Source organism: Pseudonaja textilis, chromosome 14 (assembly GCF_049901715.1).
Source record: "Pseudonaja textilis isolate UNSWEBS1 chromosome 14, rPseTex1.2, whole genome shotgun sequence".
Lineage (NCBI taxonomy): Eukaryota > Metazoa > Chordata > Lepidosauria > Squamata > Elapidae > Pseudonaja > Pseudonaja textilis.
In genome coordinates, this window is record NC_142003.1 from 6470217 (window position 1) to 6494573 (window position 24357).

General features: G+C 44.7%; 2 protein-coding genes across 6 annotated transcripts in view; both read right to left on the minus strand.

The window, feature by feature from the left end:
• The window catches only part of APOLTP (apolipoprotein lipid transfer particle homolog), a 66949-nt gene extending 62390 nt beyond the window's left edge, over positions 1-4559 (minus strand). Inside the window, exons 1-2 of the mRNA XM_087912745.1 lie at positions 4502-4559; positions 129-259 (exon numbers count right to left, since the gene is read on the minus strand). Coding sequence (XP_087768871.1) covers positions 129-259; positions 4502-4559 — 189 coding nt within the window. The remainder of the gene's footprint in view (positions 1-128; positions 260-4501) is intronic.
• The window catches only part of ABCC6 (ATP binding cassette subfamily C member 6), a 37706-nt gene continuing 17207 nt past the window's right edge, over positions 3859-24357 (minus strand). For all 5 annotated transcript variants that reach the window (XM_026704259.2, XM_087942090.1, XM_087942089.1 and 2 more), the window contains 17 exons: positions 24018-24087; positions 23052-23178; positions 21468-21644; positions 20728-20895; positions 20001-20202; positions 19076-19127; positions 18119-18209; positions 17173-17380; positions 16322-16632; positions 15212-15411; positions 14302-14428; positions 13185-13286; positions 11559-11705; positions 10215-10373; positions 8404-8570; positions 7923-8117; positions 3859-6176 (listed from right to left, as the gene is read on the minus strand). In XM_026704259.2, coding sequence (XP_026560044.1) covers positions 6065-6176; positions 7923-8117; positions 8404-8570; positions 10215-10373; positions 11559-11705; positions 13185-13286; positions 14302-14428; positions 15212-15411; positions 16322-16632; positions 17173-17380; positions 18119-18209; positions 19076-19127; positions 20001-20202; positions 20728-20895; positions 21468-21644; positions 23052-23178; positions 24018-24087 — 2615 coding nt within the window. In that variant the 3' untranslated portion in view covers positions 3859-6064. The remainder of the gene's footprint in view (positions 6177-7922; positions 8118-8403; positions 8571-10214; positions 10374-11558; positions 11706-13184; positions 13287-14301; positions 14429-15211; positions 15412-16321; positions 16633-17172; positions 17381-18118; positions 18210-19075; positions 19128-20000; positions 20203-20727; positions 20896-21467; positions 21645-23051; positions 23179-24017; positions 24088-24357) is intronic.

The following is a 24357-nucleotide window of genomic DNA, read 5'->3' on the forward strand; positions in this document are numbered from 1 at the left end:
TATGCACATGCGCTTGCCCTGTCCCCATTGCTTATATTTCCAGGGAAGAAAACTAATGCACCGTTGAATGATCCAACCCTCTAGAATGTCCTACTCACTTTTAAAATTTGATGACAATTTGCCAATACTTCAATCACGACTTTACTTTCTAGGGTGATGCCACTTCTTTGGTAGGCCCTTCCTTGAAGGAATGTAGTGGTAGATGTTGAGTAGCTATAGCTGAACCTGGATCCCACGGGAACAGCTGGTGTGCTAAAACCTGTGAAAGAAAAGAAAGGTTCTGAGACAGTGCCTTGATGGTACCCAGTTGTTTAAAGCAGCTTTGGAGGAAATCCTTTAGGTGGATGCAATAAATTAGTCCAAAATGGAATTCATTGTTGGAATCAATGGTGGGATTCAAAATGTTTTACTACTGGTTCTGTGGGCGTGGCAGGGGAAGGATACTATAAAATCTCCAGTCAGAGGTGGTATTGGCCGGTTCTCTGAGCTACTCAAAATTTCCACTACCAGTTCTCCAGAACTGGTCAGAACCGGCTGAACAACCACCTCTGATTGGAATGTATTTCTATGCAACAACTACAGTAGTATTCAGTCAGTAGATGGCAGTATTTAGATCTATAATATATACTCCATGCTCTTTTGTTCTAATTCCTGTTTCCTGTTACAGTAAAACAGTTAAGCAGTAAAGCACATGGTGACTGTACTCTTTGTTTGCTCTGTAGTGCTATATATAAACAGAATTTATAACACTATGTGATCAGGCATTAGAGAATATTAGATAGAGAGCTTTTGGAACTTTTCCTAAGTGTTCCCAGGTTATGATCAAAACAGTGAAGATAGCAACCATGAAAATGCAGTCAAAGCTCAATCCATTTTTATTGTACTGCTAATGTCTAAATATTTCAATAATAATTTTTAAAATGGGGCACTAGAATGGACTGCCTTGGGAGTGCAAACACCAATAGAAATATGATGGTCTCATCATTTGGAGACAGAGGAGGCATCCTACATTCCTGGGATCTCATTTTATGAAGTCCTTAGCTATCAACTCAGAAGAAGAAAACAGACAGGGTGCCCACCAAAGGTTTGCATTGGTCCCCTCCATTTCTTTCTTCAAACCAACCCATCACAGTTAAAACCCATCATCCTTCAAAGTGTCAATATGTCTAATGCTTCTACATTTCAATTAAAGGTTTAGTTCTTAAACAGACAGCCCAAATTCAGATGGCGGGACATTTGGATTAACCAGTGAATAGACATGGAAAGGGGTAACCAGTGAATAGGCATGGAATGGGGTAATATCTCTTATATTTGGGCGTTTTCTTACTAAGAATTCATTTCGTCATCTTACCTGCACACTGAGACAAACAAGAGTATTTGTGCCTGAAATTTTCTGGGTCTCCTGCAATGACAAACCAACAGCCACTGTTGGCAAAGCATTTGCAAGAAAGCCAGGGTGGTTCTGACGTGACTGTTTATTTCTCGTAGGTCTAGGAAAACATTCAAGGAACAACATAACATTTGCAGAAAGTCATGTCGGTCGTCTTGGAAACCACCATGTTTACGCAAGGATGGGATGAATGGATTTAGCAGCGGGCGAAACAGCTCAGTTTTGAGAACAAGTGTCTGTTGTAGCAGGACTGGCTCCCAGCTCCAGGGCCAGAAGGATTAAGGCATCAACCACTTGTCTGATTAACCTTGGATGAGATCCAAGGCCTCACCTCCACTCTAAATATATCATCAGCTGGAGGGCTTCACATCAGAAAACTACAGTCTACGCCAGTGGTGGTTAACCTTTTCAGCACTGAGCGCTAAAACGGGAGCACGTGCATGCCGAAAAGGAACCCAGTGCTAAAACGCACATGCCGAAAAACGGAAGAGCAGCTCCCAATGCGCACATGCGCACTGGCCACCTGGTCTTTTGTCTTCTAACGTGCATGTGTGCACGGAAACCAACTGGCTGGCTGGTTTCTAACACGCATGTTGGCCAGCTGGTCTTCACGTGTGCATGCATATTAGAAACTGGAAGACCAGCTGGCCTGGGTGCACTGGATCCCTGGAAGAGCAACGGGCGATGGCTGACATGCCTGGAAAGATGTCTCTGTATGCTATTTCCGGCATCCGTGCCATAGGTTTGCCATCACGGGCCTATGTGAATATTAGGCAGTCCACGTGAACATTGTTGGTGGAACTTGAATGATTATGGAGGCATAGATGTATAAGTGAAAATTAGGCACTAAACGTGAACACGGTTGGTGGAACTTAAATCATAATGGAGGCATAGATGTCTCCGAACCCAATGAATTCAATTTATCCCAAGCTACATTTTTAATCTACTAATCCACCTAAATGCTACTGTTTCCCATTAAGTGTTGAAAACGCAGAAGTAACGTTTGTCCATAAACAGGAATATTTGCTGAATTGGGAGGTGAGGAGAATCACTTTTTATTCAAAAGACCAGCCAGTTTTCTCAGCCGATCTAAGAATAAACACCCCTCTGATTTTTTTAGGGTGTACTTTACGATTAGGTTCTAGAACAAGTGCTTCTAACCACAGCAACTTCAAGGCACGGTGCAATTCCGTTCCCAGGATTCTCCAGTCAACATGCATACATGATGGCTGGGAAATTCTGGGAGTTGAAGTCCCTAACATGCCGTTTGGAGTTGATACAGCTGAGAAACATTACTATATGACTTTTGAAATAAAACTTTAAGAGATCATATCAAATTTCTAAGGAGAAATTTTCTGACAGTGAGAGCAACGAAGCAATGGAACAGCCTGCCCCCTGGAGTTGTTTTGTTTCTACCTATTTGGAGAAAAAGATCTCTGTGTAACTCAATAAAATAAGAGAGCCAGGGTGGATTGTAAAATCATGGCAGAAACCTTCTAACTAAAGACAAGAAGCAATGGGTGGAAACTAATCAAGGAGAGAAGCAACTTAAAATTAAGGGGAAATTTTCTGACAGTGAGAAAAATTAATCAGTAGGACAACTTGGCTCCAGAAGTTGTGGGTGCTCCAAAAACTGGAAGTTTTTAAAAAGATGTTGGAAAACCATTTGTCTGAAGTGGTGTAGGGTTTCCTGACTAGGCAGGGGGTTGGACTAGAAGACCTCCAAAGTCCCTTCCAACTCTGTTATTCTATTCTATCTTTTGTTCTGATCCAGATGTTCTCCTGATTCCACTCCATTTCTGCATTCCAACAAGCCTCTTATTACCTAGCCCAAAATATAAATTCTCTCTGGATGATAAAGGAGGAGTTTCACAAGTGGTGAAAATTGTTTTGTGCAAAATTCAGAGGGAAAAAAAAAAAGCCCATCTGGGGGAAAAGCTAAACTCTACTCTGTGTGTTCCTCCAGGAGACACAATTAAGAGCCTTTTCAACTGCCAGTTTGGGAAAATCCAGTTCTGCGTTGACAAAACAATTTATTCAAGTCAGATTCTCTCCTGGTTTTTTTAACTTATTTCCTCAGCTTGATGAATGTATTTTATTTTTTTCTTTATGTACACTGAGAGCATCTGCAACAAAGACAAATTCCTTGTGTGTCCAATCACACTTGGCCAATAAAGAATTCTATTCTATTCTTAAATTCAGCTTGTCCTGTTTGCTGTATCAGATCGAATTTTCCTTTAGTGCTCGGGTGAGACCTTTAAAAGTTTTTCCCTAAAAGTTCATACGAAAATAAGCATGCACACACTCTGGCTAATACACATTTCCTTCAATGCTTCTTTGCACACAAATATACAGTGTTTGCACCCTCTTAAATACCCTAAATTTTGAGCAAACCTTCCTAATGCACATGTTTAAGAAAACTCTTTTCTATGCAAATTTTGTACTTCTTTTTGTTTTATATTTTTATTAGACTTTTTGGTTACAATAAACGTAGGCAAAAAAAAAAGGAATGAAAAGAAAACACATAATAATGTCTTTTGCTGTTTTATGGAGTAATTATCATCTCATTTCCCCTCCGATCCGCTTTGGCCCTTTTTAACCCCAAAATTATCAGTTCAGTCTTCTCTTCTTTCATCAAAGAAAGTCCATGTAAGATTTCCAGTTAGTCAAAAAAAAAAAAAAGTCTTTGGATTCCCCCGCTTCCCTTGACCAGGTAAGTGGTCTTCGGTTTTGACTGGGGACCACTACCAGAATAGCGAGAGAAACATAAACTGCAAAGTGGGCTATGTAGCATCTTAGTAAGATTCAGAAAGCATGGAAAATTTACAAAACGGGTATTCAAAGCAAATGAAATCCTCTTTCTTTTTGAGATACCAACCACCTGGCTGGCTTTTGAATCCTTGAAGTTTCCAGAAGTTGTGACTTAACTCAACTTTGGCCAATCTTGGTAGCTTATGGCCAGATCCCTCCCATATTAAATACGGCAAAAGTCCCTTGTTAAAATAGCACGGCTGAATAAAATCAGATTAAATCACTGGCCAAAGGCTCTGAGAAGCATGCATGTACACACACACACACACAGAGTGAGTTTCCACAGTTCCTTCTACTTACATTTTGAGATGCCAACCACAAACATAGAAAGTAGAGTCACCACTTGCTGTAGCTCCATGATTTTGGAAACCAGCTGAGCCTGAGCAAAACCACATCAGGCCTCTCCTTTCAGAGGCAACTCTGAGGCAGGAGGGCAGTGAAAGCAGATCCCCACTTTACAAAGAAGGGCTTGAGTATTCCAGCTTTTTTTTGCAAGCTGGAGGAGGGGCTGAGAAGGGGTGAGACAGAGAGGGACAGAGAAAGAAAGAGAGAGAGAAAGAGAGAGAGAGACGGAGAATTGACAATGAGAAGGCATCTCAACTGCCATGCGCTAGTTGGCTTTTTGCTTCAATAGATGATTGCCATCAAGGTTAGATCAAGGTGTGTTGGGCACCCATCACCCAGAGCCTCCGTGGGAATATGAGGTGGGGGCAATAGCATCTTCTGGAAGGCTGAGATCTATTTGAGTTTGCAATGTGTACAAAAATATACCAAAAAAGGGATGTTGAGACTCTAGAAAGAGTGAAGAGAAGAGCAACAAAGATGATTAGGGGGCTAAAGTGTATGATGAATGGTTGCAGGAATTGGAAATGCCTAATCCAAAGGTCTTCAAACCTGGCAACTTTTAGATTTGTGGACTTCAACTCCCAGAATTCCTGAACTAACATGACTGGAGGAGGAATTCTCGGAGTTGAAATCCACAAGTCTTAAAAACTGTCAAGTTTGAAGACCCCTGCCCTAATCTAATGAAAAGAAGGATTAGGAGTGACATGATAGCAGTGTTCCAATATCTCAGGGGCTGCCCCAAAGAAAAGGGAGTCAAGCTATTCTCCAAAGCAGCTGAAGGCAGGACAAGAAGCAACGGGTGGAAAGCTAATCAAGGAGAGAAGCAATTGAGAACTAAGGAGAAATTTCCTGACAGTTAGAACCATTAACCAGTGGAATCACTTTTCTCCAGAAGTTGGGGGTGTTCCATCACTGGAGATTTTTAAGAAGACACTGGACTTCCATTTGGACTAGAAGTGGGTTGGACTAGAAGACCTCCAAGGTTCCCTTCCAACTCTGTCATTCTGATGTTCGGATATTTCAACCAGTCTCCAGCAAGATACAAATAATTGGCTTTGCGTATCAGTTTAGCAAGTACCATTTCTGCAATTGCGTTGCTTTACACTGGGGACGAAAGCAGCGGGAGCAGCGAAAGAGATTATGAGTAAATGGGCGACATCTTTGACACGATCACACCAAAATACAGGCTGTTGCAATGCGTCCTGGCAACCATCTGTGCAGTGTTTTCGGCTGGCAGGGACAACATCTGCTCGAGCTAGGTGTGGTGCAGCTCGCAGCACGGATCATGGTTCATGCATGCTGGCTTCAGCGCTGCGGTACAGCAAAGTATCATGCTGAAATTAAGCCGGGAAGATTTGGGCTTCTATTCTCCATCTGCTCCTCACTTGCACAGCAAGAGAAAGCATCAGCCGTTTCCCAAGCCAAGCATTGAGCTCTCCCTGCTCACAGCCAGAAAATTAAGAAAAGGTCCTTTTTCAAACAAAGCAGCCAGGCGGTCTGTTTCTTCTTCCAACTCGGTCACCTCACCAGCCCTGAGTCTGCCGCCATTTTGTAGAATAGTCCCTTCTGGACCGTCAGGGCTTCTGGGGTATCAAATTCGGCCACTTGTCCATTTTCCATCACTAAAATTCTGCAAATATTAGAAACAAGCAAGTTTAGTCTACAAGGCCAGTGGATGAAAGCTACCATGGTGACTGTTCTGACCCACGCCCTTTTCCAACAGATCAAACCCAATCCAAAGAGAACAGAAACCTCGTAATGCTTCTGCAAAATAATTAGCTGTGGTAAGCACAAGCCTTGCCAAACTGTGCGAGATTTGCCAAAAGATAACAGACAAGAAATAATTTGCAATACAAGAATCTTCAAATATAAACTCAGGATACTGGAATGTCCACGAGGCTGGAGTTTCAAAATGTCTTTGCCTTCTGCAAAGTATGTTCATTTCACAGCTGGCTTTTATCTTCTTCAAAGAGGAGCCATTACCTTGCAACCTTACTCCCGAGTTGCCTGTGCTGTTGTAACTGCTCTTTCCTCCGAGCAATCCCTCGTGCAGGCGCACTTGGCACAGGCTCCTCGGGAACCTCCTCATCACTGCTGCCAGCCCCTACAATCTCTGAAGGCAGCAGTCCACTCCCTAATGGTCCTGGCCCCTTATTTGAGTCCTCGCTCTCCTCAGCCATCTGCACCTGGTGCTGGCTAACCACAACAGTGACTCCGCTTCCTTAAGCAATGGCATTCAAGCTTGCTAAGAGGTGAGCTTATTACAGGTAGACATGAGCTTATTACAGGTAGACGTATGGCCACAATTCAGCCCAACATTTCTGTAGTTAAGTGAGACAGTTGGTGAGTTTTACCCCATTTTACAGCCTTTCTTGCCACGGTTGTTAAGCAAATCACTGCAGCTGTTAAGTCAGTAACATGGTTGTTCTATGAATCCCCATTGACTCTGCTCATCAGAAGCTGGCTGGGATGGTTGCAAATGGGAATCGCATGCTTTGAAATGTGGCAACTGTCATAATACATGCCAATTTCCAACCACCTGAATTTTGATCATGTGACTATGGGAATTTTACAATGGCCATAAATTCAAGTAACTTTTTTTCAGTGCTGTTGCAAATTGAAATAGTCACTAAACAAATGATTAGAACTCAAGGGCTACCTGTGCTAGGTAGTAATAGAAAGATGAAGGTGTCTATTGATATTGCCTTCTGACTTGAGTTGAGGATGACCTTATATTCTTACTTTCCTCCTTTCTGTACTGCATCTTGCTTTCTATTTTTTGGCTCTTCGACAAATCTATATTCTTCTTTTCCAAAAATAGGTTCCAAAGGTGTCTCCTGCTATTTTTATTTTTCTGCTCCGATTTCAAATAATATCACCACATCTCCTTCTGTTTCATCAGGCCATTTTATCTATTTTTTTCTATTTCTATGTTATGTTAAGGTATTGAAATTTAAGAGCTGACCAGTTGCTGAAAGGCTGATGCAATGTAAGGCTGATGCAATGTAAAGCTGATGCAATAAAGATGAATCAGCATAGCATGGGTATTGCCCTTTTAAGACGAAGAATGGATCCACAGAAGTTTTACCTCTTTAAGAGGTGTCTATATAAAGGCAGCCATTAGAGGGCGTGTTCTCTCTCCTTGTGTCTGGTATCCATTGCAGAGTTCTCTGTGTAGAGTTAAGGAGATGGATTGCTTGTCAGGTATTTGCCTACCATGTATATTTCTGTATATGTCTTGTATATAAACCACTGTTAAATGTCTAAGCCTCTGTGTGCTGTGTTTTGCTCCTGGGTTGCCTCATAATAGTCGTCATGCTGCGAACACTCTAACAAGTTATTTGTCTTGGAAATCTTCTTCAAAGCCATCTCTTACCGATCAAATTCCATCATAGCATTTAGTCGATGGGCGATGGTCAGAACTGTGCACTCCTTGAAGTGACTCCTTATGGTAGCCTGAATCTGCAGGTCTGTTTCAAGGTCCACAGCTGCAGTGGCCTCATCCAGAATCAGGATTTTGGTTTTCTGAAGTAAACCCCGAGCCAGGCAGATGAGTTGCCGTTGACCAACACTGGAAGATGAATGATGGGACAATTAAAACCTGAGATCGTCCCTATGTGGTGACTTGGGGTGAAGAATCGGTTTGACCCAATACTTCTGTCTATGTTCTGACCCAGGCTTCGTCAAACGTAATTAAACACAAAACCTATTTTATTGCAACGCTGGGAATTACTTTCATTTCCAGCCAGAATTTATCTTAAACAGTTCCTCAAATAAGCACACACCTGTCAGCGCTGTGGAATGCTGCCAAAAACTGAAGTATCCAATTTAATTATAACAGAAACCCACCAAAGTACCTGAGATCTCCACCGCCTTCGAAGCACTCATAGGCCATCTGACCGGGCAAATCTGAAACAAAGGTCTTGAGTTGGGTCTGCTCCAAAGCAGACCAGATGTCCTCATCTGAGCGTTGATTCAAGGGATCAAGGTTCTCTCTCAAAGAACCCCCAAACAAGACTGGGTCCTGAGCACAGAGGGAAAAGAAATGCAAGCTGTGGATGTCTATTTTCCATAGGACAAGAGCTAAGATATCCTTGGGGATCCAATTGATGAAGAAAGGTGAACACACTGACTAAACAAGGTTGCTAAACCTCTCCGGAGATTCTCAGTCATCCAGGTCAGGGGTTGCCAACTTTTTGGACCTCAGGGACCACCAAACTCATAATTTTAAATCCCACAGACCACTTATGTGAATTTTGCCCAGCGATGGCTTGCTGACATTGATGGAAAAGTCGGTCCCCTATTCCAGAGCTGCAGTAGTCACAAGACTGGCCCTTTGGTCATCCTGGAGCAGCTGCTCCTCCACCCGGGTGCACTGGCCTGCCATGGACAGGAGGAGCTGCTCTGGGATGACCGAAGGGCCAGTCCTGTGACTACTGCAGCTCTGGAATATGGGACCGACTTTCCTACGAATGTCAGTAAGCCACCCCGGGGCGGATTTCCCTCCCCTTCTGTTGGTCTTACCTTCCAGTTCCAGCTCCCATGGCTCTACTCAAGGTAAGGTTTGCGCTCGGCTGAAGGGTGGGGGACAGCGGGTGGGCAGGCCATGTGGGCGGCGCAGCCTTGTGTTCCTGCGCAGCCTGGATTAATTGCTTTGGGGGGGGACATTTCTCTGCGGACCACCAAAATTTTCTCGTGGACCACCAGTGGTTCCCAGCCCACCGATTGGTGACCACTGATCCAGGTCATGGTTGTCCCAAAGGTGCTTTTTCAAGAGGCAAGTGGACTCTTTCTTTTTTGTTTTTGAGGACATCTGTGCTTCCCATAAGAACTGAAGACGGTTCTTGGATGAGAAGCGAAATGTCTTCAAAGAAAAACAAAACAAGTCCAGTTGTCTTTTGAAAAAGCACCTTTGGGAGAAGGTTGCTAAAGTATACAGGTATGAGAAGATGCAATCAAAGATGCGTATTTGACATTGACTCTGTGAGGTATTGAAAGAAAAAGTATTGGAGAACTGATTTAAGAGGAATATGTGCCCCTGTGTAAATATTTAATTGCAATTCTTTTTTTGCCTTCTTACATTGATTTGTGTAGAGAATGAGGAGGCTGAGCCTGAGGGTGGGGTTAAATGTGCCATCAGTTTGGAATTGCTCCACGGCCACAAGAGACCCACCTCCAGTGGTGGGATTCAGCCGGTTCAACAACCGGTTGTTAACTTTCTGAGAAGATTGGTGAACTGATTGTTGGAAGAAATCATTAGGGCCGAGAACTGGTTGTTAAATTATTTGAATCCCACCACTGATCCACATCCACCCAACCCCCGCCCCCCATGTATTCCGTTGACCCTCATCTAGTGCCAATTTGGCTTCACCATTAATAGACCAGATTCTTATATATGGATAGCCTGTAAATGTAATAAATGTTTTGTGCTTTGAACTCAACTCAAGTTACTTGCACCTGACAGCTTGAGTGGACATGGGACACTCAGACAACATCCTACAAGATGACGACCTTGGATCCCAACTGATGAGATGGAACGCAAACGACCTTGGATCCCAACTGAATATCATAGTGAAAGACTGATTGAAACGTCGGCGTCTGTGGAAGATATGGCTCGGGATATCAACATTATTGGGGTGAATAGAACAATAAGTGAAAGACGTCCTACCTGTGGGACAATTGTAATCTTGCTTCTCAGGTTGTGCAAGCCCATTTGGGCAATGTTGATTCCATCGATCACAATCTCTCCATCAGCAGCTTCCACAAGTCTCAGAAGGCCCATGGCAAGGGACGATTTCCCAGCCCCTGTTCTTCCAACAATGCCCACCTACCAGAGAAAAAAAACAGAGGTTGGAGAAGGAAGGACCACCTGATGGGAAATGTGATGACCTGGGGCGTGGCGCAAAGGCAACACAGTCCAATAAGTAAGAAGAGTCCCTTTAGTATGTTCAAGTTACCTTCGGCTGGAGAAAAAAACGCCTCCAAGAACAGTCTTTGAGGGGAGGAAATTCAGTCCGAAAACAAAGTACATACAAACTGTAAATAAAAATCCATGCAAACCACGGTGCAGCAATTAACTTGAACAGGGCAGGAGAAGGAATTGCAGACTTGAAAGGCCAGCAAAACACACACAGTTGGGAAGATGCCAGGAACCCAGCTAAGCCTCGACAATACCTGATAACTCATGAGTTTCTTCCGACAAGTTGCTGTGCGCAACCTCCCTTTTTAAACACTGTGTTCCCAGCTGCAGCTAATTAAGGGAATCAGGGCCCTTTCCTCCCCATAACCCATGCAACTCACATTGCTCCCTTCTCTGTTCCTCCCTGCGTGCCCTAGGATGAAGAGGGGGTGAGCCTGGGTTTTCCTCCGAATTCCCTCTGCCTTGCTCTACCTCTCTCCCCTGCTCTGCCCAGCCGGACTTTGCCCTTCCCCAGCTTCTTCCACAGCCAATGGAGCCACATTCCCATTCCCTGTCAGCTGCTCAGCCTCCCCCTCAGAATCAGGTTCCAACAGGGGCATGACAGGGAGACAAGGAGAGAGAATTACTCTTCCCTATCCTGCTTTCTCGAATATATAGGAGTCTCTCCTTATTATGTTCTCACCACAACCATCCCGTGAACTCTGCTTAATAAAATAAAATAAAACCGGTTCAAATACACTTGTGGATTCACTGGTCCAGTAAGGATGTCCATCTGTATCTCATAGGTCCAAATCCAACAGCTTAATCCCTACTGCATGTTGGATGTTTTAAGGGACCAAACTTTCTAGTGCAAGGGAGACAACTTTGGACTAGATCAGGGGTCCCCTAACTCGGTAACTTTAAGTCTGGTGGACTTCAACTCCCAGAACCCTCCCCATGCTGAGGAATTCTGGGAGTTGAAGTCCATAAATCTTAAAATTGCCAAGTTTGAAGACCTCTGGAGATTTTTCATGATGTCTGGGGAATTCTGGGAGTTAAAGCCAAGACCTCTTTGTTGTCCAGGATGACAAACGCTGTTCTATTATGTCTGACCTTCTCTTGTGGTTTGATCTTTAGGTTGATGTTCTTCAGAGCTAGACTTAATTCTGGCCTGTATCGCAAGCTATAGCCTCTGAATTCAATTGCTCCTTCAGTGGGCCAACTGGCACCTTGGAAATGATTCTCCAAACTCCACGGAGCCTGAAAGAGATGCAACAACATTGCGAGCTCATATTAGCAACCCCCAAGAGAAGCTCAAAGAGGCAAAACTACCCAAAAAAACCCCACCAAGATTTGAGTGCAACAATAAACACTTAAAACTACTTGGGTTGGCTTTGAGTTGGCTTGAGTGTCAATGGTAGACTTGCTTCCAACTCCAAGACTGGGATACATACTACACTGCAATGAACCATAGTATCACCTTTTCATTTTGAGGTGATATGATACATGAACGGAATTATTCTGATTTGCCAACTAGGCAGTGTCCAGTCATATGCATGACCTTGAGGGATGAATGGAAAAGATAGCAATAACACTTAGACTTATATACCACTTCACAGTGCTTTACCGTGTTCTCTAAATGGTTTACAGAATCAGCCTCTTGACCCCAACAATCCAGGTCCTCATTTTACCCACCTTGGAAGGATGGAAGGCTGAGTCCAAACTTGAGCCAGTCAGGATTGAACTGCTAGCAGTCGGCAGAATTCACCTGCAATACTGCATTCTAACACTGTGCACCATGGAAAGAAGGAAAGGAAAGGAAGGGAAGGGAAGGGAAGGGAGGGAAGGGAAGGGAAGGGAAGGGAAGGAGGAAGGAAGGAAGGGAGGGAGGGAGGGAGGGAGGGAGGGAGGGAGGGAGGGAGAAGGAAGACCAATAGCAATAGACTTATACACTGCTTCACAGAGCTTTGCAGCCCTCTCTAAGCAATTTACAGAATCAGCCTCTTGCCCCCAACAATCTGGGTCCTCATTTTACCATTCTTGGAAGGATGGATGGCTGAGTCAACCTCGAGCTTATCAGAATCGAACTCGACTGTGGGCAGAGGTAGCCTGCAATGCTGCATTCTAACCACTGTGCTGCCAGGTCTCATATAAGTTATTCCATAGAGAATGATCAGATAAAAGGGATAGGAGACCATAACTGCTTAACGGGCAAAAAAAGAAACTTAAGTAAGATCCATCTAATGTTTTGGACTGTTAAAAGTGACAGAGTGAGATTGGCATTTTTAGACTTGCAAGATTCTGTTAATGCAGCCTTACAATAAAGTAGAATGAGATCATTTAGTGTCGTTCATGCATCATGCTGCACCAAAAGGTGATATGTCATTCAAAAAGGAACCGTGGTGATGCAGTAGTTAGAATGCAGTATTGCAGGCAAACTCTGCCCATTGCCAGCAGTTCGATCCTGACCAGCTCATGGTTAACTCAGCCTTCCATCCTTCTGAGGTTGGTAAAAGGAAGACCCATATTGTTGGGGGCAATATGCTGACTCTGTAAACCACTTAGAGAGGGCTGTAAAGCACTATGAGGTGGCATATCATTCTAAGTGCTATTGTTATTTATTACTAGTTTAGGGCGGACAGAAAGACAGGTAAATAGGTAGACAGACAGACAGGAGATTCGGGGTTAACTAAGGAAGTGAGCTGGGCTATTTTGTGATTGAAGAGAAGGAAGGCTTACCTCTTTGGGGGTCTGTGAATAATCTCTCACTCTTTCCACAGACATGATGTGGTTATCAAGTTCCGCTGAGGCACGCACCATCCAATTCAAAACGCCAGTGATCTGGCAAAGAAGAAGGGGAATCTATGACCCCAGGCCACTGAAAGATCCTACCACGCCCCAGAAGTTAAATGCATTGCCTAAAGTTCTACTACACTGCATACCCTCTGTCCATTGACCTCAAACTTTATTTTAAAGCTGGATCATCCCTTATTTCACAACTCCTTTCCAACAGGGAGTTGTACAACTTTAAATCACCAACGAAACAGACCAAGGCACCAAACAGGAAGTCAATAGTAAAGGACCAGCTGTGTCCACAAATGTCTTCTACAGTTGGATCACCCCGTCTATGTTGCTGAAAAAGGGATGTCCTGGTGGTTGTGCATTATACTTGCACAGCTATTTTAAAAACTTGGGATTTTGGTGCCCATCTGGCCCTGCCCTGCCAGAATTCTCAGTGGAAAGGATTATGGGAGATGGAATCCAAAACTTCTGGAGAGGACACAGATGCCTTCCTTCTACCTGGCCTTTTAACTGGAGCTACAGAATGTGGAGCCAAATAAAGATATTTTGCCAGGCTAAAGATAAGCCTCCGATCCTTCCAAGCCAAATAGGGGCTCTCCAGCCTTGACTTGTAGACTTCAACTCCCAGAATTCCTCATCTAGACATGCTGGCTGAGGATTTCTTGGCGTTGAAGTCCACAATTCTTCAATTCTGGGAGTTGAAGTCCACAACTCTTAAAGATGCCAAGGTTGGAGATCCCTGCAGTAGAAGACACACAGCTCCAATAATTGAGAATCAGGGTGACAGTGAAAAAGGGGGAGGAATTTACAGCTGGTCCTCATCTTACGACCCCAATGGGGGACAGGATTTTCCATTGCTGAGCAAAGCAGTTGCTAAATGAATCGAGCCCAATTTTATGATCCTTTTTCCATAGTTAAACAAATCACTGAGGTTGTTAATTGAAATATGTGGTCATTAAAGGAATCTGACTCCCCCAGATTGACGCTGCTTGTTGGAAGCCACCTGGAAAGGTTGCAAATGGCGATCACATGACCCGTCACATTCTGAGCTTACCTGAAGAGCCCAGGAGATGGAAAAGCCCACCATGCCGGGACTGAGATGGGCTTTGTATACCACGGCGAGTAAAGCTGCAAAGAGAACAATGGTGTTCCCCAGAATCTCAATGTTAGTGGCAAGCCACCTGGAATGGGAAAAGGGGGAGGGGAGGAAGGGAAGGAAAAATGGAGGGGGAAGGGAAGGAAGAAAAGGAGGGAAGGGAAGGAGGAAGATGGAGAATGGATGGGGAAGGGAAGGGAAGGGAGGGAAGGGAGGGGAGGGAAGGAGAAAGATGGAAAATGGATGGGGAAGGGAAGGGAAGGGAGGGAAGGAGGATGATGGAGAATGGATGGGGAAGGGAAGGGAGGGAAGGGAAGGAGGAAGATGGAGAATGGATGGGGAAGGGAAGGGAAGGGAGGGAAGGAAGGGAAGGGAGGGAAGGAAGGGAAGGAAGGGAAGGAGGAAGATGGAGAATGGATGGGGAAGGGAAGAAAAGGGAGGGAAGGGAGGGAAGGGAAGGAGAAAGATGGAAAATGGATGGGGAAGGGAAGGGAAGGGAGGGAAGGAAGGGAAGGGAAGGAAGGAGGAAGATGGAGAATGGATGGGGAAGGGAAGGGAAGGGAAGGAAGGGAAAGAAGGGAAGAGAGGGAAGGAGGAAGATGGAAAATGGATGGGGAAGGGAAGGGAAGGAAAAGAAGGAAGAGAAGGGAGGGAAGGAAGAAAGGGAAGGAAAGGAAAGGGAAGGAGGAAGGGAAGATGGAGAATCAATGGGGAAGGGAAGAGAAGGGAAGGTGGAGATAAAAGAAGAAGAGAAGGAAAACATCGTTCCAAGTCCAATTAGGCCAAGAGAGCTGCCATTGTCACCTTCAAACGAGATGCCTCTGAATGTGGTGCTTCCTCCCTTCCAGCCACAGAAAAATCTTTATACCTGTCAGCGACCACTGAAGGGAAGGACACCTTGTGGTTTTCGTCTACATTGACATCGTTCTGGACAATAAAACGCTGCTGGGCTCCGAATGCACGAATGAGGCTGCTCCCCTCAAAGGTTTCCGAGATGTTGGAGTAGATGGGTGAGCGGCTTCCGGCTTCCAAGCGTTTCAGTTGGCAGGAGGTGGTGACAAAAAAGACCTGCCCAGAGAAGGGGAGAAAGAAGAGCCCACATTTACTGGGACTTCTTGAGTTTGGCTTGGTGGGAGCTCAGGTTTACCTGGGTGGCACAAGGGAGGTGGGAGAGCTTGATGCTGTGCGACGCAAGGGCTTCTCCTACATTCACCTACATTTGGGAGAAGACTGGGTACTTCAGCACATTATTTGTAGGGAAAATGCCCTCCAAGGAGAAGGAAGAGGAAAATGAGGAGGACTTTTTCTTCCTTGCATAAATTTTACTTTTTGGTTGAAAATGTTTGCATGGTAGGTTCCAAAGCCTCCATCATGGAAACCTACATTCTCTCTCTCCCTCCCTCCCTCCCTCCCTCCCTTCCTCTTTGTGTGTGTGTGTGGGTGTCTATCTATCTATCTATCTATCTATCTATCTATCTATCTATTTATCTGGATAATAAAATGCTGCTATTTATCTCCTTCCTTCCTTCCTTCCTTCCTTCCTTCCTTCCTTCCTTCCTTCCTTCTTTCCATCCATCCAGATCTCTCTCTCTCTCCCTCTCTCTCTCTCTCTCTCTCTCTCCATCCATCAGTCCATCCATCTAGATTATCTATCTATCCGTTCATCTATCTGGATCTAAAATCTATCTGTACACACACACACACACACACACACACACACACACACACACACACACACAGAAATCTCTCTGAAAAAAATGGGTGCTTTAGAAATAGGAAATATAAATATGCACACATGCACACAAACACATAAGAAATTCTTGACTTGTGACTGTCATGGAGCCTGTCCATCATATTCATAAGTCATGACAGTCATAAATCAGGTGAGACACATAGTTCGCCTGTAAGCCCACGAATGGCTAAAAAGCACCTCCTTTTTCTCATGATTATAATAATTTATTCTGAAGATGCTACACACCTGAAAAGCAACGTATAAAGCTGACAGAGGCAAAATAGCCGCCAAAACCATCGGTGTGGCCACCATAATCACAACGTAGATCTCCAGAAGGTTAAACAGGAAGCCCAGCAAAGATTTCAGCTTATCTGGGATGATGGAATCAATTGCGTCCATCTCCTTGGAGAAACGGTTGAGTAGGTTACCGCTGGGAGTCTGCTCGAAGAATATCATTGGAGAGTGGAGAACATCCAACAGGAGGTGCTGGAAGAGCTTACGGGAAGCCACGACCCCAGCCAAAAACACCGCAGCAACCGATCCAAATTTCCCAAGGGCTGCAACAGGAGATGAAAGAGTCCAGCTGTTTCAGGCAGTAGATGTCGTTTTCTTATCAGGATTATCATCCCGTAAAAGTGAGGTGGGCAGCTATATACATTGATTGATTCATTGATTGTGTCAGGATGGCTGTGTTTGTGGTGTATGTTCTGGAATAACTCTGGAATGCCTCAAGCAATTCCAGCCAAACCCTGCTACACAAATACTGTGGGGGTAAGACACCCCTAACACCTCTTGGGGTGTGTGTTCTGTTAAAATACAACCTGTTGTGTCTTCAAATGGCTTCTACCGTACTGCCTTAAAATGGCGTCTACTGTACAGGGCTGTGGAGTTGCCATGGTAATGGCTTCACAGGAGGCTCTCTCTGCTAAGGGGGAAGATCCAACATTAGAAATTATGTTTGTTCTGGGTCACCAAAATCAGGGCTTTTCCTGTCTAATACAGGATTAGGATAAATAAATACTCGGGCAATGCCGGGTTATCGGCTAGTAAGTAAATAAATATTTCTTTGTTTACTTGTACATGGGAATGGGCCAAACCTTGCGTGACTCCTAGGAGAAAAAAGATGCCCACGCGGAGCTGGGTATGAGGTTGTGTCCCATTGGAAACAGGGTCATTGGCCCACAGGCTGAGCCAGTAGCCACGGCAGAATGAGAAAACTTGCTGGCAGGCAAACAGCAGTACAATATAAACCCAGAAGAGCGACCCTGCTGTTCTCAGGTAAGTCAGGAATGCTGAAATCTTTACCTAAATCAAAGGAATAAAATAAGAATAAGAACTGGCATTGACAAAAACACTATGAGTCAATTGCAGAAGGCAGCTGTACGGGGAACAGCTTCCATCCTGCAATGATATCCGTAACACGATCAAACCTCCACAACTGGAACTGGGTAGGTCTAGTTTGATGAAAAGAAGGATTAGGGGCGACATGATAGCAGTGTTCCAATATCTCAGGGGGCTGCCCCAAAGAAGAGGGAGTCAAGCTATTCTGCAAAGCACCTGCGGGCAGGACAAGAAGCAATGAGTGGAAACTAATCAAGGAGAAGAGCAATCTGGAACTTGGGAGAAAATTTCCTGACAGTGAGAACAAATAATCAATGGAACTACTTGCCTGCAGAAGTTGTAAATGCTCCAACATTGGAAGTTTTAAAGAAGAGATTGGACAATCATTTGTCTGAAGTGGTGTAGAGTTTCCTACCTAGGCAGGGGGTTGGACTAGAAGATCTCCAAGGTCCCTTCCAACTCTGCTTTTCCATTCCATTCCATTCCATTCCATTCCATCCTAATCTAATCTAATCTAATCTAATCTAATCTAATCTAATCTAATCTAATCTAATCTCCAAAGGATAAAAGCCTAAACAGCCTGAAAGCGAAAAGGGCCTCCACTGAATAAAATTGTGAGGTTCATCCTCACAGCAAGTTCCATAACTTCTAACAAAAAGAGGAGCAACCCCGCCAGAGAACTGAATAAGATCTTTAAATTACCTGTCCAGGCTTCTGCTTCTTGTCTTCTGCCATCAGTCTTTCTCCTTCTTCCTGGGTTGGCTTGTAATTGTCTGTCTTGGCCAAGGGCTCCCTGTTCGAAGACAAGAAAGGTGCATCAGTTGCACACGTTTAAGAAAAGAACTCACCGTCTTCCATCTAGCCTGATGCCTTGACCACTACACCAAATTGGCTCTTTATTGGTCACCTCACTATACCTCACCATGAACTTGAAAGCAAAGAGCAAACTGTATTTCAGAAATTGGAAAAACCTATTTTTGTAGTATCTGTAGCCTTTTTCAACTGCTTCTCTGGGCTTCATTAGAACAACCCCAATTGTTGGAGAGAGGTGAGTTTGCCCAGTTACTACTTAGAATAATATGTGTGTGTGTGTGTGTGTGTGTGTGTGTGTGTGTGTGTGTGTGTGTGTGTAAAGAGCCACGGGGATATGGGTTCTGCCACGAGAACCAATTTGGTCTAGTAAAGTGGAAGACTGTGAGTTCAAATCTTGTTTTAGGCATGAAAACTAATTGGGTGACTTTGGGCCAATCACTAGGAGACAGTGAGTTCTAGTCCTGCATTAGGCATGAAAGCTAACTGGGTGACTGTGAGCCAATCATTAGGAGATTGGGAGTTCTAGTCCCAGCCATGAAATCAAGCTGGGTGATTTTGGGTCAATGACTAGAAGACTGTGAGTTCTAGTTCCTGTTTAATCAAAAAAAAAAAGGCAACTGGGTGACTTTGGGCCAATCACTAGGTGACTGAGTTCTAGTCCTGCCTTAGGCATGAAAGCCAGCTGGGTGACTTTGAGCCAGTCCTTCTCTCTCTCTTCAGCTGACCTCACAGGGTTGTTGTTGTGGGGAAACAGGAAGAGGAAAGTGCGTTGGATATGTTCTCTGCCTTGATTTATTTGAAAAAGATAACAAAATTGGGATACAAATAAAGAAACAAACCACTTACTTTCCAGGGATTTCAACGGGAGTTATGGAGATCCTCTTCGTGTTTTCTTCATCTGTGAAGTCAAGAGAAATCAAAGTCTCAAAAGAGACATGATAGAGAAAGAGACAATAGAAGAATAGCCCACAGACGCTGAGAAAATGCACCGACTTGGGGAGCTGCAAATAGTAAATCATACAAGATTTCTATGCAGCTTGCAAAGTCCTCTGGCTCCAACCTGTCACGCAAGACCATCCAATCCAAGAAATATGGAATTGCGATCATACACAGGCAGCCCTTGACTTACAACAGGAGGGTCTTCAAACTTGGCAAGTTTAAGACTTGTGGACATCCACTCCCAGAATTCCTCCTCCAGTCCTATTAGCTCAGGAATTCTGGGAGTTGAAGTCCACAAGTCTTAAACTTGCCAAGTTTGAAGATCCTTGATATAGATAAATGAGAGAGATGAGAGATGGATGGATGGATAGATGGACAAACAGAGGGATGGATGCTTTGGTGCTCAGCCTTCCTTAGGGTCCAACTTTCACAGTCATACATTGCAACTGGGAAAACCTATAAGACTAAGGTGGGATTATAGGACTATAAGGTAGTCCTATAAAATAACCCATAGTCCATAAGGTACTAATTTCACAAGATTATCAACATGATGTAGTCATGGCCATCCAGGGAAGGGAGAAATTTATATCAAAAAGTGACTCAAATTACACATTATTTGCGCACTGATGTCATTTTGTTCTGTTCTATCCTATCTGGAACTACCTTCTACCAATCTCAGCTTCCAGATGACTTTTGCTATGGATCAACAGCCCTTTGAAGAATACGGGAATAAATTGTGTGAAGGGTTTTCTCAGAATCCCCCAAGAATGCAAGAAGTGGCTCCAATTCTAACGAGTCTATTCATGGATAATAATACTCAAGTATAGATGACCTTTGGGATGACCAGCAGTCATTTGCAAATCCTGCTCTTCTTTTTCTTCAGGGTTCTGGGACCTCAAGAAGTCTGCGAATGCCCCTTGCTTTCGTATCAGTTCTTGCCAAGAGCCCCTCTCGGAGATTTCTCCATTCACCATCACAATGATGTTGTCCACCATGGGTAGAACGTGGATGGTGTTGGTCACCAGGATGCGAGTCTGGAAAGCAAGAGGACAATTCCTGAGGTGTTGACCAATAGCTTTGAGGTGTCCGTTAGGAGAAGAGGGCGGATAACACCATACATTACAGAACTTTTCGTCGTAGATTCCCTCCATTGTCCATGATGCTTAATGCTCCCTTATGGCCGTAAGTTGAGGGCTACCTATAATCTCCACTTGACCTAACCCTAACCCTATACTGTGATCAAAATTCAGGGGCGTGGCAATGGACTCCTATTTACGATGGTTGCAGTAGGGTCACCTGATGCCCGTTTGTGACCTTCTGACAAGTAAAGTCAATGAGGGAAGTCACACTTAACAACCGTGTGACCAATTGAACCACTGCAGTGATTCACATAACGATTGTGGCAAGAAAGGTCATAAAATGGAGATGGGGGGGGAAACTCACATCTGTCTTGCTTAGCAACAGAAAGGTTGGGCTCCATTGTGGTCATAAGTCGGAGACTATCTGTACTGCCTTAGATCCTGTTCTGATACTATAGGACAGTTTGGAACACCAAGTACCTTTTCCTTCAACAAGCCGTTGGGTCCAAGAACATGATTGAAAATGTGCCATCCAACGGGAGCGTCCACAGCAGAGAGGGGATCATCCAAGAGGTAAACTGAGGCCTTCATATAAACTGCACGAGCCAGGCTGAGCCTCTGCTTCTGCCCTCCAGAAAGATTGATGCCCTATGGCAGCATGAAAACAGTCCTCAATAGACCTGCCAGTATCCCTCTCGCTATAGATCAAGAGGTCTTCAAACCTGGCAAGTTAAGACTTATAGACTTCAACTCCCAGAATTCCTGAGTTAACATGACTGGAAGAGGAGGAATTCTGGGTGTTGAAGTCCACAAGCCTTAAAGATGTCAAGTTTTTGAAGGCCCCTGCTATAGATCATGGTAGCTAAAGTTTCTGGGGACAGAATTAGCAACCTTTGGAGGGTCCCAGGTCCTCTTCCCCAAACTACAATGATTGGGAAGAGATCTCAAAGGTTTGTTTAAAATAAACGGCAGTTTTGATTGTCCTGTGAAGAACCTGGAATTCTTTTGGTTGCAAAACAGAAGCTCTAGCAGTGACAACTCCACCGTTAGGTGAGTTCCTTTATTTCACTGGGGGGGAAGGAGGAGGAGGAGGAGGAGGAGGAGGAGGAGGAAGAAAAGGAGGGAGACGACAACAACCAACACTACCACCATCTACCCAACCAAATGTACATTCCTTATTCCTTTTAGCTAGATAAATAATATAGCAATGATCCAAGAACCTTCTCTCCAATTTCTGTCCGGCTTCCTGCTGGAAAACCGTCTATGTCAGGCTGCAGGGCGCAGGCTTTGACCACCTGGTTGTACCACGTCCTCTCCATTTTTCTCCCAAATACGACATTGTCTTCCACGGAAGCATTTTGTATCCAGGACGTCTGGGGAACGAACGCTGTGGTGCCCTGTGAAAAGAAATGCAGTGATGCTCACCCAATGGTCAGCAGAACCAGAAAGAGGATTTTGGTAAGGAGAGAGAGAGAGAGAAAGAGAGATGGAGGTAAACTTCCATCTGCTGAAGCCAAAGCTTCTCCATTTCCCAAAAAGAGGTCCTACCAAGCCATTCTTGAGTTCCAACAGAGATCACAACTTCTCAAGGCCCAGTTTTGAAAGTGGTGGATTCCCCAATGGAAAGCCCGCCACTGAAGTGACTCAAACTACTAAAACCATGACATGAAACACTAGAACAGCAATCGGCAACCTGCGGCTCTGGAGCCGCATGTGGCCCTTTCATCCCTCTGCTGTGTCTCCCGGTCCCCGTTTGGCACCACAATTTTGAGAGGAGCTTCCAGTTAGTTGGGGGGGGGAGCACGGCATGGCAGGAGGAGACTCTATGGCAATGGGCAGGTTTTCTGGTTGGCTCCACAAGTGATAGAGCTTTTGGTCATCCAGGCCCAAAATGGGGGGCCCCCATGTCCTGTTTTGGCCAACAGTGCTGCAGGAGGCGGTCCAGGCCTTGAGCTTTACAACCCCTGGTATAGGGGTTGGACTAGAAGACCTCCAGGGTCCCTTCCAACTCTGTTATTCTGTTGTTGTTTTTTCCTCAAAAATTACCCTTGTGCTGCAATACTTTGGTTAGGACAGGTAGAGAAAAAAGGATGCTACACTAGGAGGGGACTCTATGGTGGGGGGAACCAGGCTTCCGGTCAGCTCCAGAATTGAATGGGCGGCTTCCAATTAGGACCTTTGTGGCTCTGTGACAGAGGTGGGTATTCAGCAGGTTCTGACCAGTTCTGGAGAGCCGGAAGCAGAAATTTTGAGTAGTTCAGAGAACCGGCCAATCCCACCTCTGACTGGCCCTGCCAACCCCATCGATTCTCTGCCTCCCAAGTCCCAGCTGATTGGCTGGGTCTCCTTTGGTTGCCCTGCACAGGAGAACAGAGCTGGAAAGCAGGTTAGTGGGGTGGGGCAGGGAATGGGGATTTTGCAATAACCCTCCCCTGTCATGCCCACCAAGCTACACCCACCAAGCCACAGCCACCAAGCTATGCCCACAGCACCGGTAGTAAAAAATTTTGAATCCCACCACTACTCTGTGAGTGTTTAAGGTTGCTGACCCCCACACTAGAATTACAACACACACACACACACACACACACACACACACACACACACACACAAATAAACCAAACCCTAAACCGGATTTCCCCCGTCTGGTTGACCTTCCAAAGTGGTCCACAGTTCCCAGAGTTCCCGAGCCAATGAGTCCATTGCTGAGAATTCTGGGAGTTGAAGTCCACCTATTCAGATAGCGCTTGGGTTGGGGAAGGCTGACCACACCTTGAATAAATTCTGTTTTAAAGTGCTTTTACCTTTATTACTACAGAGCCTTCAATCCTCTGCAGTTCGCCAAGTAATGCTGAGAGCAGGGAGGATTTCCCAGCTCCCACTTGCCCCACCACGGCACACAGACTGCCCTGAGGTACAGTAAGATTCATCCTATAAAGGTAAAACAGGTACATCTTAGTTGTTTTCAAGCCATGTTGTGGGTGGAAAGATCCTGTCATGCCCTTGGTAGAATTGGACTCCGAGGGAGAGGAGGAACAGCCGACAGGGAGTGGAGGTGTGGCTTCGGAGGTTGTGGAGGAGGCTGGGGAAGGGCAGGAATGGAGAAGGAAACAACTTGGCTTAGGAGAGAGGAAGCGGCCATGATCCTCCTCATCGGTTGCAGCTGGGGAGACTAGTATATAAGAGAGTCGATTACAAAACAGCATTGCCAGAAGCAAAGCATGTGTTATTTTGGGCTGGAGTTATCTTGGTTGGCGTCCTTCCAACAGACTATGCCTTGTTATCTCCTTGAAGTTGGTAATTACTTATCCTGGCCCATTATGGAAATTCCTTTATTGTAGTTTGTTTCGGGTTTTTTTATTTCACCTCTATCTGCTCATTAAGTTCGGACTGTATTGCTTTCTTTTGAAGACTATTTTTGAATAAGTTTTATCTCCAACTGAGAATTATTGAACAGTGGGGCCAAGTTGGAGGCATTAAAGGACATTTATTTACATTTTGGATTTTGTTACGTTTGTGTTACACTCCGGGTCACCACAGATCTTGGCACCAGCCAGACTAAATTCAAGATGGAGATCTGGAGGTATAGAAAGCGAATGGAGAATTTTTACAGTATATTTCCCCTGCCATGCCCACCAAGCTACGTCCACAGAACCGGTAGTAAAAAAAACTTCCAATCCCAATACTTGATCAGATGGCATCTTCCCTAGTTTTTTCGGCTGTAAAGGAGGAGGAGAGAACTGTACTTCCATTGAACACCCAAATTTTACCTTTTCAGGCAAGGGTCGCTTTCTCTACACCAGCTGAAAGTTCCATTCGTGACAATGATGCAATTTGGACCTAACAGGAAAAAATGCGTGAATCAGCACATATTTGGGGGTGATGGTTTTTTAACTTTCTACATTAGTCGGAAAAGAACAGGTTTGTTATGGCATAACCAGTGATGAGGCCGCTGCCGTATCCCCATAGACGTTTTAGTAGATAATTATGTACATCTGCTTAATTCTCTTTTGTCATGTCCTCATCATATACTCAACAATAGTACTGTCAGCTCTTGACTTAAGAGCCCTCCTTCCATGAGTGTGCAAAGTTAGGGTGATGCTGAAAAAA